The sequence below is a fragment of the Physella acuta genome, unplaced genomic scaffold (genome assembly GCF_028476545.2).
Source record: "Physella acuta isolate Inbredline_101_S28 unplaced genomic scaffold, ASM2847654v3 ptg000425l, whole genome shotgun sequence".
Classification (NCBI taxonomy): Eukaryota; Metazoa; Mollusca; class Gastropoda; family Physidae; genus Physella; species Physella acuta.
In genome coordinates, this window is record NW_026731944.1 from 250588 (window position 1) to 266596 (window position 16009).

A 16009-nucleotide genomic window follows, 5' to 3' on the forward strand; every position below is an offset into this window, starting at 1 on the left:
AATATGATACTAACAACACAAATTCTATGTTAAGCTTTGTAACTTCTTGAGGTTTTTTTTTTAAATTTTCTTTAATAATTCTAAAAATGTAAATTTAAAAAAAAACAACAGTAAATGGCATTTGATAAAAATGTTAATAAAAAATTTGTTAAAAATGTGTACGTCATGAATCAAGCATGATTTTAACACAACATGTAATCTACTGATATGAAATTGCATTTACATTTGGTCACAAGACATTTGCACACACCGGTATTGCACTAGGTGGGTTAAAGTAAAGTATAAAAACAATAATGCTGGAACAGTTGATTATTAAGCTGTTGTGGACCGTTCAACAAATACCACAATCTACAGTATTTGAAATGTCTATCTTTTAACACGTACTGTGGTCGCCTACAACAGTTGCGATGCTTCTAGCTAGATACAAAGCCTGCTGTGGGCTGTCTCTGTTATGAAGTTTGATAAAATTACAAGCAGTAATTTTTCTTCTTCTCCTCTACCTCTGAGGTCTACTGAAAGTTTGACCTGTAGAGGAGTTGTGTTTTTTTTTTAATCTCTGTGGCTTCTACAGAAGCCTTCAAGTGATCCTTCACGGCAAGCTCTCATAGAAATTATCTCCCGCAAAGTTCGGCTTCTCTTCGTTGCTGTACGTGTGGTTGTCTCCCTTACCCAGGCTTTGCATGTCCACGTACTGGTCACATTTGCCACACGGTGGGGGTGTAAACGACTCACTGGACTTCATGAGGGGTGTGTCCACCTCAGGGTCACTTCCCCCACAAGCCCCCTCAAGCGCAGGTCCACAGTTGCAGGTAGTCAATGGGGGTGGTTTCATCTTTTCAAGATGATTGTTTGGTTTAACCACCTACGAGCCAAGACAACATTAGATTAAATTTTAACTCTATAAATCCAGTGGATGTAAATATATAGTAGGATTATCAGTTAAGAGTGATAATACAATATAGTCAGTATTTAGGGATTTACTTCTATAGTACAGATTTATGTGCTACTTCCACAGCACCAATTGTGCAGTCTGTAATATGATTTAGCTTTCAATGTAAAATCCATGTGGTGGAGCTGTTAGTGTATCTACCATGTGCTACAAATGTCAGTGTAACTACCATGTGCTATACCTGTCAGTGTAACTGCCATGTGCTATACCTGTCAATTTATCTACTATCTCATTTATGGTCATTACCAGCTCAAGCTATTGGTCATTAGCCATGCGGACCAGAACAGGGTTAAGAATCAGGCATTTCTCTCACATCCTACCACTAGACCATGCCACCCCCTTTAGTGTATCTACTATGTGAAATAACTGTCAGTATAACAACTATATTTGTCAGCATAAAACTTATGTGTAAGTATAAGAATAATATATATATGTACACAACCAACCTCAGTATAGAGTGGAGCCATACTCTTAGGTACAGCTGGTAGAAGATCAGTTGTTATTCTGGACTGCTCGGAGACAGGTGCAGACGAGCTGTGTGAAGTGTCGTTGTTAAAGTGTACAGCAGCCTCTGGTGTGTTCTTCTTTAAATTTTGGTAGTGGAAATGCAGCACGAGAACAATCAGCACCATGACTAGCAATATACAAATTGTCAGGCTGATGATGATCACAAGAATATTGCCTGAAATGATATTCATTTTCTTCATGAATGTTCTAGCAGAACATGCACATAAAGTTTTTTAAATAATAATAAAAATACTTAATGATGTTTTCTTATTAAAAAAGTTCATTACATAGCCAACGCAGTGACAGAATTTTAATTTGTCACTGTTTATTCTAACAGAAGAGTGATAGCATGTTTAATCATTTAAATCAAAATGTTGTCTATGTAATTCAAGCACTGCAGACATCTGTATGGTGTTTCTAAATATTTTTACTACGATGAACAGTAATAACCTATTCAGCTCCCATTTAAAAAATCTACTAAATATATTCAATGGAAGTTCAAAATGTATAGAGTATCTAGGATTTTTTTGTCAGAATCACTGATAGGATAGCGATACACCCACCCTACAAGCAAAGCATAGAAAACTATCTAGGACTATAAAAAGAATCTTACGATTTCCATTATCCTCAGCCTGTATTTGGGACATGGCTGACACTCTGTTCTCCCCTGACTGCCTGATGGCTAAAACAAATAAAAGAACATCAATTATACATTACCCAGACATCCTTTATAAAATTATTACTACAAAATGTTATACCAGTAGACTAGTTCTTAGTGTAAATGTGTTGAAATTATTTATCTTCATTTTTTATGGAGTTTTAATTAAATTTCTGTATGGAATATAGTACTTACGAAACTGACAAATATAGTTGTAATGAAAGCGCAAAGAGCCACAAATTGAATCATGCCAGCGCCAGTTGCTGTCTTTCCGCATTACACTGCACGTCTCTACAGTAAAGGGTCCCAATACTTGACTAGGTTGGCCATCTTCCCAATATTTATAGTTCATTATTCGACCTGTAAAAAATATAGCGTTATATGTCATAAACAACAAAATGTAGTGAAGCTTTATTATATTTTGTAAGGATTTGTTGACTGTGCGTACTATCTTCTACTTCTGATTTAATACCACTATTCATTTGTCTGAAACACCACTATAGCAGTGCCATCACTTTCACTAAGTCCATTGCCATCGGGTGTGGTAACTGAGGATGTCACTCCACCTCCAAAAATTGTTGGTGCCGGCCATCTCTTTACTATTTTATTATTTTTAACCAGATAACTGTTTAGATAGTCTTCTTCTTCTTCGTTCTTAATTGTAATGTTGGAAGACATTTCTCCAACACAATTGGTGTCAACTTGCAATGTGCCATATAGGCTGTTGACACCGATTTCAGCTTGCTTTTCTTTTTCAATTTGCTTCCATAGCCTTTGTCCAACCAATAACAAACTACAACATAGCAGTTATTTGATTTTCGAGTAGTCTCTCATAAAAAGGTTTCTGTGCCAAGCTATCGAGCCCGAGGATTCAAACTCGGGACTTTTCGGTTTAGCAACCATGAGCTGTACTAACCCAACCATGCCAACCTCCTTGACAGTAAAGTAAATGTTATGATTTTTTGATTTGGTGACACCACTTAAATGGTATGACCTGCCTTCTGACAGTACTGATATATAGCCCTACCACTGGAGCTGCACAACTCACCGTTTGTAAACCTCCAGGTGCCTCTTTCCAAACTTGCTCCCAACCAGACACCCTGTCTCTTCCAGCGCAGCTCAGTAGAATCCAATGTTTTCTTGACAAACTGCATGGCGTCCTCGCTTTCAATGGCCAGCATCTCACCACCTAGATCCCAGCAAGCTGACCGAGCCTGTTTCCAGTACACCTCTCTATCAACAAACAGGTAGCATATGCTGTTGTGTACAGCTGTGAAGCCTTTGTTGACTGTTGTAACATGATCAGGACACTTTTCAGCTAGGAAACAAAGATGTATGTATGCATTGTAAGTTATTCAATCTTTAAGCTACATAGCAAATGTATATTCATACTTTAAATAGATGCATATTACTACTAACAAGCAACTTCAATATTCATATATTTATAAAATTTATAATAACTTAATTAACCTCGCTTCATGTAAGTACCCCTTATTCATTTTTTTTTAAATAGGCTTGATCTAGTAAACCTAGAAAAATAAAGGTAAATTAAATTACCCCCACCCCATTCATAAATATAAAAACAATGTATTATTTAGAATTAGGCCTATGTACTAACTATGTAGTATGTAGGCCCACCACATATTTACTAGATCTACTTAGGGGTTGTCCATAAATGACGTCACACTCATAGGGGGAAGGGGGGTCCATAATTTTGTGATGGGGGGGGGGGGTGCTCAGATGGTGCGACTTACACTTTTGCATTATAAAAAACCAATGTTAGAAAACAAATTTTAGGCATTATTTCGCATTTTAGAAAACTGTTTTAATAAATTGTAATAGGAATTGATTAAAATATTCTATTTTGACATAGTTCAGACAAGATTCTAGAAAAATATCGATGTTTTAAAAAAAATTCAACTGCAATTTTGAGGGGGGTAGTAGGCTGAGGTGTGACGTCATTTTAGGGGGGGGTCTGGCTTTTTGTGACAACGAGTGATGGAGGAGAGGGGGGGAAGGTAAAAATCATCAAAAAAGCGTGATGTCATTTGACATTTATGGATGACCCCTTTAAAGTATTAAATTGTTAGATCTACAATAACTAATACCTAACTCTTTAGTCCATAGGCCTCGATCCTATACTTAACTAGTATTAACTACTAGATCTAGACTAACTACTAGATCTAGTTACTAGACTTCAGACTAGAGTCACTAACTAACAAGAATAAATTATTATTTATATTAATTATTTAATAATTATTATTAATTTTTTTGCCTTGTGTCACTTTATTAATTTAGACATACCACATAGAATTCTACATCTAGGGAATCTAGGCCCTAGTGATTTATTTATTTAGTTAATAACGTTAGATCTAGTAGTTAGGCCTAGATCTGTCAAATTTTATTAATTATTAATATATTATATTAATATAATATATAATAAATATATAATATATAGATCTACATATAGATCTATATAAAATGATATAGACTATATAGTATATAGTATATAGATTCTAATATATATTATTTATAATAATTATAATTTAAATTTATATTCTTACCACTTCCAAACAGTGCCAAAGGCACGGTGAAAAGAACAGCAGCTACCAAACATTGATGATTGTGATGGAATAGTTTCATTTTATTTAAATTCAGTATTGTAGGCCTATCCCACAACTACTTGTCTAAATGGTTGCCTCTTATATCAACAATACCAACAGTCCAACCACAAAAGTAGTCCAGAATCTAACTGCTGAACTCGGCCTGGACTAGACAAGATTCAACAACCACCTCTGTGGCTACTTAGCTATGGCTATGAATTTATCAAGGATTACTCATGCTATGACACCCCATGACCTATTTTACTCTTGTTTTTATTTTCCGTATTTTCTGTATTTTCATTGGTGAACTATTTTTAGACATATTTGGGGGTTGTCGTTAATAAACATTTATTGGAAAAGATATAATTTAACAGTGATAGTTTTCTTGAACTCAGTAAACAACAACATACTTTTAAAAACTTTTTAATTTATTGCATATCTTTAAGTGTTATTAAAAACAAATTATCAATATTCAAAATGTTTCGGTATTTTATTTTAAATGATCAGTCTATCGTTTATTATGGGGTGAGTAAGTCCGGGTGAGTAATTTCCTAAACTGTATAACAGAAAGATTGCGCAACATTGCTTCCATTATTTTTTTTTCTCCTAATATTTCGGTGCCAACACCTATATACTATAAACTCTGGGTATCAAATTAGTGTATGGAGTTACATGCGGTTAAGTTCCATAAAATTATAAAATACATTTTGATACCTTATAATTTATAATATTATAATATTTATAATAACTAATTTCACTCAAGAGTATCGATTGCATTCTATCAGCGACTTCTAATTTGTATAGTATATATATTTTCTTTATCCATAAAGAGTTATAAATACCATGGAATCCGAAGTGAAGTGTTTGTATCTGAACAGAAAAATAACCTAAGTGCCATTGCGGGTGAAAGGGGATACAGTTTTGCAAAAATTAAGGTTATAGTAATTAAAAATTGCCTTTAAAAAACCGCGTAGATTCTAGTACTTTACCGATGTTATGTCAGTAGGACTACATTAATTGCAATGTCACCTTAAAGGTAGTAACTTAATAGTTGGCAAGTTTATTTAGATCGAGAGTATCGCAGTAGCGTAGCGAGGGGGGGGGGGGGGGACATATGTCCCCGGGCGCCGACCTTAGGGGGCGCCAAAATGGGTTGGAAAAATAAATTGAAAGGTTGAGGGGGGGTGCAAATCGAAAGTTTGAGGGGGGGGGTGCAAATAGAAATCTCGAGGGGGGTGTGCAAATCGAAAGTTTGAGAGGGGGTGCAAATCGAAATCTTGAGGGGGGTGCAAATCGAAAAGTTTAAGGGGGGTGCAAATCGAAATCTTGAGGGGGGGGGGGGTGCAAATCGAAAGTTTGAGGTGGGGTGCAAATCGAAATCTTGAGGGGGGGGGGGGGGTGCAAATCGAAAAGTTTGTCCCCGGGCACCGGGAAGGGTCGCTACGCCTCTGGAGTATCGTACGTCTTTACTACAACCGTTTTTACTGTAACAGCTCACCATTGAAATTCATCAATGATAGCAGTGATGAGTATTTGACTGGTTGTTGCGTAATACACGATAACTGCAGTGGCGTCGGGTGTCACCTGGTGAGGTATTTGGTGGTGTCAACACGACCCCCCCCCCATTCTAAACGATTGCATTATCAGTTTGGTATCACCCAACCATCTACCCTTTCATTATTTTAAATATTCTGACATGAAATTTTAACAATCTTTTTTTAGGCTTGATCTCCCCCCCCCCCCCCTTAAATGGTGTCACCTGCATCGAACCACCTTTACTAAACTCTTATATTCATTCTTATTTTGTTTGCTTTCTCGAGGAGCTTTGAGCAGAGACAACATTTCGTCAACGAAATTGTGGCTACTCTTTTCACTTTTCAACCCCAACCCATAGCAGTTTACAATATCTATATTTCGAACGAGCACCTTAAGTCCTTTATATGACACTTTTAGCCCAATTTTCCTATTTCTAGTGCCTGTTTATAACTGTCTTACTGGGGGTATGTCTCCACCATCCCCACTACCTTTCCTTATGCTGTTCTCCAGTGCTTGTCTGAATATCTTTCATAGGCATAGCTTTGAAATTTAGTTTGGTGAATATGTACTTTTTGAGTTTCTGAGGATTACTTGATTTTTATCTGTATATTTGAGTCTTAAAACTAAAATAGAGTTTACATTAGTGCCCTAATGGGGGGGGGGGCATCAGGGAATGGACTTTTTTGCCCGTTGCAGAATCACAAAATAACTTAGCTACTTAGAGCAGCAGATGACGTAGAAAGGGGTTAGAAAATAATGAGAAAATCAACTGTGGTACCCCAACGGCTTCATGAGTTAAATTACGAGATGATTGGTTGATTAAAGTGATTTTTAGTTCAGTGTTTGTCGACAATGCATTTAAAGTACACACTGTCTTAAGAAAGTTATATTCATTTCCTTGTAATTCTGATTCCTGACGTCTTGATCAATACCATTTGACACTACACCTCCAAGTATCACTTCTTTTAGTTTGTTTTCATTTATCTTCATTGTATTGTTGCAAGTTGTCAATATTAAGTCTTCTTCTACATCAGAGGCGTATCCAGGTTTTCGTTGTAGGGGGAGCGAAAAGAGCAAAAAAAGGCGCCGAATTTTTAACACGTTCTATATACGTGTATTATATATATATATATATATATATATATATATATATATATATATATATATATATATATATATATATATATATATATATATATATATACAAGCTGTATGTCATTACTTCGCTATAATGTAAAATAAATTGAAAGTAGCACTCTGAAGAAATAAGAAAAAACAAGGGCGACAAAACAGAAATTGTATCAATCTATACAAAATATATATATATATATATATATATATATATATATATACACTACAACCAAAAACAATTAACGTAACACAATCTGTTTTGTAATTCTTGTAAAAAAAAATTCTTACATAATAATTCCTGGGAAATTATTTAAAAGACAAATGAAATAGGGGAACTAATCACTCTACTAATATAAATATGTATATATCTACACATTTAATTATAAATGTCAAAACAAAAAAAATAATTACTTTAGAATATAATAAAATTGCTTAACAATATATATTCGTGTTTACAAAATGTTTTGTCTATAATCAGAATTTAATATATCGTCATCATAAATGCTAAGGTATTACAGCATAATGAAAGTTTTTTAAATCAGAGTTGGTATAAAAGCACGCTTTTCAAATAGAAAAGAAAAACATTCGGAATAACAGCCTGTATTTAACTAAATATCGGTCTTTTAGTTAAGATCATATATTTGAAGTAACTACTGCTTCTTTGTGTTCTTTAAAGATCATTTTTTAAAATAGTGATAGGTATGGGTTAGATCACTGTATTGATCACACACCTTTTTACTGGTAATTGCAAAAACAAAATTCATAGAGTTTTACGTTTAAAAAGCTAATTTTCTGGCGGCATGGTACTTTGGTACATCATTACGTGTTTTTCTACATGTACTTAACATCCGTTCGGGGTAGGTTGGGGAGGGGGGGGGGATTCAACTTCATTCACCACTGTCCGGTCACTTTAGGTCAATTATCCAACCCAGTGTATACCTAGGTGTGACATTAATGTCGCTCTACACAATTGTGGTGGTGAGGTGTGGGGGGGGGGGGGGGGGGGGTGGGGGGGGGGGAGATAACCAACTCAGAGTGAACATAGCGTAAGTTTTTAGATGACTGTTCTAAACATACATATATATTACACAAATATATATTACACAAATATATATTACACAAATATATATTACACAAATATATATTACAGAAATAGATTTAAATAAGTAGCAGTGGTATTATGACAATTTTTTTTTACAGAGGGGTCCATGGGGGAGGGGGGTTGTAACTGTTTCATATCATTTGTAATCGTAATCACTATCGCCCAACCCAAACTGTAAGAATACTACTACTTGTCAAAATTTCCCCACCACTACTCAGTTTGCTCATAAGTAAATTTATATAGAGATGCCACATCAGTTGTATTTGTTTCTGTATTGTAATTTTTTCTAATTTAATTATTCGTAAGCAAATACATTATACAGTTGCCTTAAACTTAACACCCCTCTTGCCAAGTGGTACTAACGTAGAGGTTTTTTAACACTGCAATGCATCGTAATGGTTATTTTTAGAATGGCAAACTGATGCAGCTGTTAATACGTGTTGTAAACGTAGACACTACTAGCCTAGTACATTTCATTAATGCTTAATTGCTGCATGAAAAGAAATCTTGTGATTTACATAGATGTGCCGACCAAAAATATTTTTTTTAACAAATATCATTGTTTAGAACTTTGAGTTTAAAAAGTTTCCAAAAAGGCGCCACTTTGCTGAAAATGGCCAGAGGGGGAGCGGCCGCTCCCCCCGCTCCCCCCTGCGTACGCTACTGTTCTACATTCTTATTCTTCGTTCTTAATAGTATTATATTATCTATAATATAAGCGGGCTGTGTCTGTCCTTCCGTCCGTCATCGCTATAGATTTTTGGACTATAAAAGTAAACTACGCACCATGCTGTGCTTTTCAGTGCACCGCAGTGTCTTATTATAAGAAATAGAGTAGGGTTTGTTTATATAATGACATAGATCTATTTTATAATTTCCACTGTTTGTACAATTTTGCATAACGTAAAGAGAATATTAAATACACGCACATTGCTAAAACATATTAAAAGGATCAATGTCAAATATCGTTTTCGTTAATATTCCCAGAAAAATTGGATACATATTAATAACATAATAACAGTACGGTAGAAAAATCTAATTAAACTGCTTAGTAATTTTGCCAATGGAGGTAATTCAAAGATAAATTGAACTCACGCTAAAAATGTGAATGCAAAATCTGCAAGACGGAATAATTGTTGGAATAATATAATTAGCAAACTGTGAATGCAAATTATGCAGACGTGTAAGAGCACATTATTGTTGGAATATTATTATTAGCATTGATTGATAAAAGGCTATCTTTTATTTATTTTATTCACAGAATGTACTGCTTACTAATTATAATTTTTAATCAACTATTCTCCATTACTATATTAAGTCATCACGTTCATTAGGTGCGCAATGGTTTTAGTCATGAAACTTTATTGTAAATTTTTAAAAGTACTGAAAAAATGCATGAATTTATAAAGTGCAATATGGTCGGTAAAACACGGATATTCTAAATACTGCCTTTAATTTATTTGCGGAAAAGCTAGGGGTTTTATAACAGAGGCGTAGCAAGAGGGGGGGGGGGGGTGGAAATCGAAAGTTTGAGGGAGGTGGGAGGGTGTAAATCGAAATTTTCCGCCGGCGCTCGGAAAGGGCGCGTTTTGGCGCTACGGGATAGACTGTGAGCAATATGCCTTTATGATTACATTTAAATTGAGTTTATGTTGAGTGTTGTGTTTGTTTTTTCGTTTTTGTTTTTTCTTTGCGTTCGTTTGTGTTGTATTTAGTTTTGTTCTGTTCCCAACTTGGTACATTTAAAAAAGATTTACCGTGTGTTGTGGTTGTGGTTGTGTTGTGGTTGTAATGTGGTTGTGTTGTGGTTGTGTTTTGTTTGTGTTTGTGTTGTGTTTTTGTTTGTTTTGTTCTGTTCCAAAGTTGGTATATTTTAAAAAGATTTACCGTGGCGGAGCACGGGATGCAGCTAGTTATTTATATCGGAGAAATAAAACAACAAGACCATCGACGTTATCGAACTGGACGGTGTTTGACAAATTTGCGGGCTCCGCATACAATTTTCTTTTTATTGGGGTCAGAGTCTAGACCGCGTTTGATCTTATACGCAGCCTATTCATTGTGTCTCATTTTGGCATTCTGAACTGTGGTAGCCTAATGCTGTTGAATGATAATAATATAGATCTAGATCTAGTCCAATTTTGACGTGGAATGGGTGTTGACAGAACCCCCTCAACACCGCCTAGTCTATTTTTAATTATTAAATGGAAGATCACGTGACATTTGTTTTTAGCCAACCAATCGGATTGCTTTATATTCCTGTTCTGATAGCCTAAATAATAAAAATTCAGTGAGCAAATCCAAAATCGATATCAGCCAGCTCTGTTCCGTAATTTATTATTTTTTTCAAAGATACGGATGAGGTTGAATTTCTATTAAATCAAACATGAATTTAATACAAAGCTACGAACAGCAATATTCAACGGTTACTGCCGATATTACCCATAATATCGGAAAGATAGCGACTTCTCAAGGAGGTGAGGAGTATTTTACTTTTTTACAATACAGATAGTCCCAGTACTCCAGTAGACTGAGTAGAGTTTTAGTCAGTTTTAGAGAGTTTAGACTGAGACTTAGAATCTTGGATACTTGGATGACTTAGCTTAGATTAGTTAGTTTATTAGTAGTTAGTAGATCTAGTTTAGCTACTGAAGTACTAGAAATTAAGAAATGATCATTGATTGTGATAGCCACAATAATCAATAATCATATGTCATTTTTGCATATTTACAATAATTAATAATTAAATGTTTGGTGGGTAGTCATCATCTACAATGGCAGAAATAAATAAAACAACCTAGGGCCTAGATTAAGTATTAAGTAAACTTACTTTCCCAAGAACATTAACTTCTGATGTAGAAGCCTACACCTAGCATTAAAGAACAACCATTTTAAAACATAGAATCTAAGTAGTAGATCTACGTCTTATACATAGATCTACTGACTTATAGTCTTGTCTGCAGTTGGGATTTGGGTAGTTACTTTTCCCTAGTAACAATTATAAGAAAGGGTTGAAGTTTAATATTTTCTATTTCAATTCCATATTTTTTTGTAATTGTTCAGGAGAGGGGGGGAGGGGCGCATGCATCAAAACTTTTATAAACTCTTTCTGGAATGAAAAGATAATTTACTAATAGTCATGGTGTAATAGTGTTGTAAATTTTTGTCTTTTGCTAATTAATTATCTAAACTTGAAACCCAGTGATTGGATCATTTTTAGGCAGTATTCAGTTCAGATTAAACTCGCATACTTAGAAAATCTTTTTTTTTTCATTTCAGTTGAGAAACAAAATTATGTTAAACAAGCAGAGAAGTTATTTGAAGAAGCTAATGAGTTGGTGAGTATGTGTTTATTTAATTTGAATGAAGTTTTGTGTTTATATCACACTTTCTAGGTCACAATAAATGTATTATTGTATTCACATTTTTAATTAAAACAAATTGATAAATATATAAATATTATCTTTCAGCTGGAACAGATGGATCTAGAAGTAAAAGAACTTGAGGCAAAAGACAGACAAAAATATCACACCCGGGTGAAGAGCTTCAAAATCCAGTTGACTAAACTACAGGCTGATTTGGTATTCACTTGTCTTGTTTAGTTGCTTGTTTGCAACATTTTTATTATGCAACATACAACACATTTTATTATGCAACATACTACACATTTTATTATGCAACATATTACACATAGCATTCTTTCATTTGAATACCATGAGCTAAGCAAAGGTTAAGAAACTCCACAAGTTAACAGGTTAACTAATACAGAATTTTTTTTTTTAGAAGAGAGCAAAGCTTGGAATAGATGCAAATAGAGATGAATTGCTGGGAGATGACACCCATGACTCAGAAGATCAGGTAAACTGTTATTCCTAATCTGTGATGCCTAAATCATGTTATAATGTTTTAGTTGTGAAGCAATTGGTTCTATTAATCTACTGCTATGAAAACATTTTGGCAACATACCAAACAACAACCAACAGACAGGGATATTAAAGTCCACAAAAGGGGATGGACAGGGCATACACTGCGAAGGGAGAGGAGACAACCACATTCTCAGGAAAGTAGGCCAGCCAAGGAAGTCCTGGAAGAGGAAAGTAGAAAATGAGAAAAAGGCTGCCTGGCTTAAGTGGGCACAGCTAAAGAGAGCTACTAAATACTGAGTCTGATATAGAGGTCTGGTTGCAGCCCTTTGCTCCTCAAAAGACTCGGTTAAGTGAAGTATTAAAACAATGAAATTATTGCCTTTAAGTCTAAGCGTACTTAATAATTCATGCAAAATTTTTCTAATGCAGCGAGCAAGATTACTAGACAACTCTGAGACTCTAGAGAGGACAAGTCGGAGGCTGGACCACGGCTACAGAATCGCTATTGAGACAGGTAACCATTTTTAACATACTTTTTTTATAAAATCCAAATTAATTTGAAATCCCAAGTGTGTTGAAGTACAGAATTTTGTACATTTCAATTTTCTTATTAAAAATTGTGCTTTTCTATGCATTATCTTTAAAAGCCAGACAATTGCTTTTCTTATTTAACATACAACAGCTGTTTAAGAGAATCCTACATTGTGTTTGTACAAACTGATGGTAAAGTTAAATAAAAGGCAGGCACTACTTTTAGATAACCCTGAAATGAGAAATGGCGATAACATTGAAACTAGGGGACTAGAGTCATGGGAAAATGTGTTATTATGATCAAATCCCAAGCTGATATTTTAGTACAGGTTGTCAAATTTAGATGCTATTATTGTAAACAAGTGTTAATTTAATTTATTTGTTTAGGTTAACCATTCTCAGAAAGTTTATTACAATCGTAGTACTTCATCAATTTTTTCAAACCAAGGAAATACTTGTGTCTAGAACCTCATTTTATGAAGTTCTGTTCTGTTGCTTGGCACATGAGAATTTTCACCTTGGCAACATCAACAAATAAAAAATGTATTTTTGTTCCAGAACAAATGGGTAGCCAGATTTTAGATGATTTACATTCCCAAAGGCAGACAATAACACGATCCAGAGGTCGGGTAAGTCAGCCATTTATTTAAATCATTATTGCTACAGAAAGAGAAGAAATGGTCTGTTAAATTCAGTGAGTATATCTAAAAAATTTATTGGTCAGGCATAACCGCTGAGTAGGTTTGAAGACTGGGTTTTTATCTGCTCAACTAATAAAAGCTTTTGGCCAAAAGTACCTCTTGTGGACCATAGGGCATAGTAGCTTCTTATCCATTGTTTGAACTGAATAAACCTTGAACAGCACTCTTTAATATCTGGTCCGCCAACCCTGTTGCTGTAACTATACACCCAGCATGGTTCTTAAAACTTATCACATTTTTTTTATGAACCAGTTATTGTAAAATGACAGTAAACCAGTGCATAGTTGAAAAAGAATTGTTGTCACTAGAAATCCTTCAGTATTTGTGTACAAACAATTAAATAATGAACATAAATTATACTGGCACTGCAGTGTTACCCTCTGTTTGATTCATGTAAATTTCATGCATGTGCTGAAATTGTCATATCATCACACTAAGTAATTTATTTTATTTTAGCTTCAAGAAATGGATTCAGCATTAGGTAAAAGCTCACGACTGCTTTCAGGAATGATGCATAGGTGAGTCAAATCCTTGTCCTAATTTAATAATCAAGTAAAAAAAACTGTTTTTTAAATTTTATCAATTGCCATTTTTGAAAAGATTTTTTGTTTTTAATTTAGTATGATCACATTGATTTTCAAGACTATTTTAGCTTAAATCAATCATTTTTTCCCCTTGTTTCAATATTATCGCCATTTCTCATTTCAGAGTTATCCAAAATCGTGTGATGCTCCTTGGTGTGATGTTGATTGTGCTCATCGCTATCATCCTGTTCATTTATTTCATGGTCAAGTCACACTCTTGATACTCCCAGCCACAAGTAACAACACACAGCAAAAAATTGTATCATTCAGTCTTGTATTAGAGGGATGGCATAGATGGACTGGGTCCTTTCACCAGGAGTCTCTGTGCCAACACTAACAAGGGCATGAGCTTTGATTTCACTCTTACACACTCATTTTGTTTTTATTTGAACAAGTGTCTCGTGCCATAGTAAAGGAATAAATGCACTAGAAGAGGTACAGAGAAAGAGTCAAATTTAAAGAAAAGTAGTATTTAAAAATAAAAAAAAGAGAAAATATGATGCAAAATTGTTTTTTTGCACAAATTAGGTGGCCAATTGTTTAAAATTACTAGTATAAGTTATACAGTATAAGCGGTTTTGTGGCTGGCCGATGAGAATTTAATCATCAGAGGATGTTGCTAAAGGACCTAACTCTAGTATTAAAGGTTGAAGGATCAGACCTCAATTTTAAAGGCCTTGCTTAAGGACTTTACTGCAATGTTGGAGGATTTCCTTAAAGACTACTGCAGCATTAAACTTGTGAAATCAAAGACATTGCACTTAATTTTAATATCTTGACCTCTGGCCTCATTTTGAAAAAAAATTTTTACTGCTATGAATTTAAAAATTCAGTGTTACTTCATTGCTCTAATGATTGACGCTTTTCAAATTTGAGTTAGTGACCCTGCTTTTATTAAATTTAAATTAAAAACAGAATTGGTCTGCTTTAATTAAGTAAATAAACTACGCTATTTATTTCAAAATAAAAACAAAAATCCAGTTACTTCCCTTTAGCTCTGGGGTTTTTTTTTTTTTTTCTAATTTGGGATTATCATTCATGAAATAACCTCTTAAAAATTTGGACCAGTTTTTCTGTTACTTTATATTTTATAATTTAACACTATTGATCTAGTCTGTTATCAATTTGTTGAAGGCTTGTGACAGTACCAAACTAAATGAAGATAAATGCCATGTTATCAACATTCAATCAGAAACTGGTGTGTGGGTCTTGCATGGATGGGTGCAATCTGGGTTGTATTAATCAAATTATTATTTAAACAAGTAACCATTGAGGAAATGCTTTGTTAATTTGTTTGTAAATGTGTATGGTTAAATTATTTTAATGTAAAATATAATTGTGAATTTATTAAAAATGTGTCATATCTACAAACTTGTAGTCCTCAAATTTTTTTTAAACAGAAAAACAAGTTTTTTCAAAATGTGTCTATGTGAATCAAGCTACTGAGTTTGTATGTAGATTCCTATACATTGCGGAGTGTACAAGTATAACTGCTACAATTCTCTTTCCCCCCCTCCCCAATCATTGTGGATTCATTCAATCTTGATGTGCTAATTTAATAGACATATAACATTAATAACAAGCTTAGCAGACACAATATTACAATACTTAAGCAAAAGTACAGTAATATTACTTTTCTTCTAGGTAAAGCTTGTGAAATGTTTTTGTAGAGAGGTTTAATAATTAACAAACAAAAAAAAATTGGACAGTATAGAATATAATATAAAACTGTGTAGATGTTTACAACAAATCATCTATATCAGTGTTTCTTCAATCTAAATCGAAACAAGAAGTACAAATTGACCTTACATTGTTAAAACCTTGCGGATCCTAATGCACTC

The 16009-nt window shown here is 34.2% G+C and overlaps 2 protein-coding genes across 2 annotated transcripts; one reads left to right on the top strand and one right to left on the bottom strand.

The window, feature by feature from the left end:
- Positions 1-82: 82 nt before the first annotated feature.
- On the bottom strand, positions 83-4913 carry LOC131942751 (uncharacterized). Its single transcript, XM_059302670.1, has 6 exons — positions 4679-4913; positions 3163-3432; positions 2310-2474; positions 2070-2138; positions 1396-1631; positions 83-862 (listed from the first exon to the last, which is right to left on the bottom strand). The coding sequence occupies exons 1-6, from the start codon at positions 4755-4757 to the stop codon at positions 590-592; spliced, it is 1092 nt and encodes a 363-aa protein (XP_059158653.1). The 5' UTR covers positions 4758-4913; the 3' UTR covers positions 83-589.
- A 5832-nt stretch (positions 4914-10745) lies between these two features.
- Positions 10746-15262, top strand: LOC131942763 (vesicle transport through interaction with t-SNAREs homolog 1A). Its single transcript, XM_059302686.1, has 8 exons — positions 10746-10963; positions 11766-11824; positions 11957-12067; positions 12270-12344; positions 12782-12866; positions 13442-13512; positions 14041-14102; positions 14293-15262. The coding sequence occupies exons 1-8, from the start codon at positions 10873-10875 to the stop codon at positions 14387-14389; spliced, it is 651 nt and encodes a 216-aa protein (XP_059158669.1). The 5' UTR covers positions 10746-10872; the 3' UTR covers positions 14390-15262.
- Positions 15263-16009: the final 747 nt, after the last annotated feature.

Excerpts from the sequence above, each read along its gene's own strand:
- LOC131942763 (XM_059302686.1), top strand. The coding sequence starts at position 10,873 with ATGAATTTAATACAAAGCTACGAACAGCAATATTCAACGGTTACTGCC. Across the intron at positions 12,068-12,269 it reads CTAAACTACAGGCTGATTTG|AAGAGAGCAAAGCTTGGAAT; the intron begins GTATTCACTTGT and ends TTTTTTTTTTAG. Across the intron at positions 14,103-14,292 it reads CTTTCAGGAATGATGCATAG|AGTTATCCAAAATCGTGTGA; the intron begins GTGAGTCAAATC and ends TTCTCATTTCAG.
- LOC131942751 (XM_059302670.1), bottom strand. The coding sequence starts at position 4,757 with ATGAAACTATTCCATCACAATCATCAATGTTTGGTAGCTGCTGTTCTT. Across the intron at positions 2,475-3,162 it reads CACCTGGAGGTTTACAAACG|GTCGAATAATGAACTATAAA; the intron begins GTGAGTTGTGCA and ends TATTTTTTACAG. Across the intron at positions 863-1,395 it reads TGGCTCCACTCTATACTGAG|GTGGTTAAACCAAACAATCA; the intron begins GTTGGTTGTGTA and ends CTTGGCTCGTAG.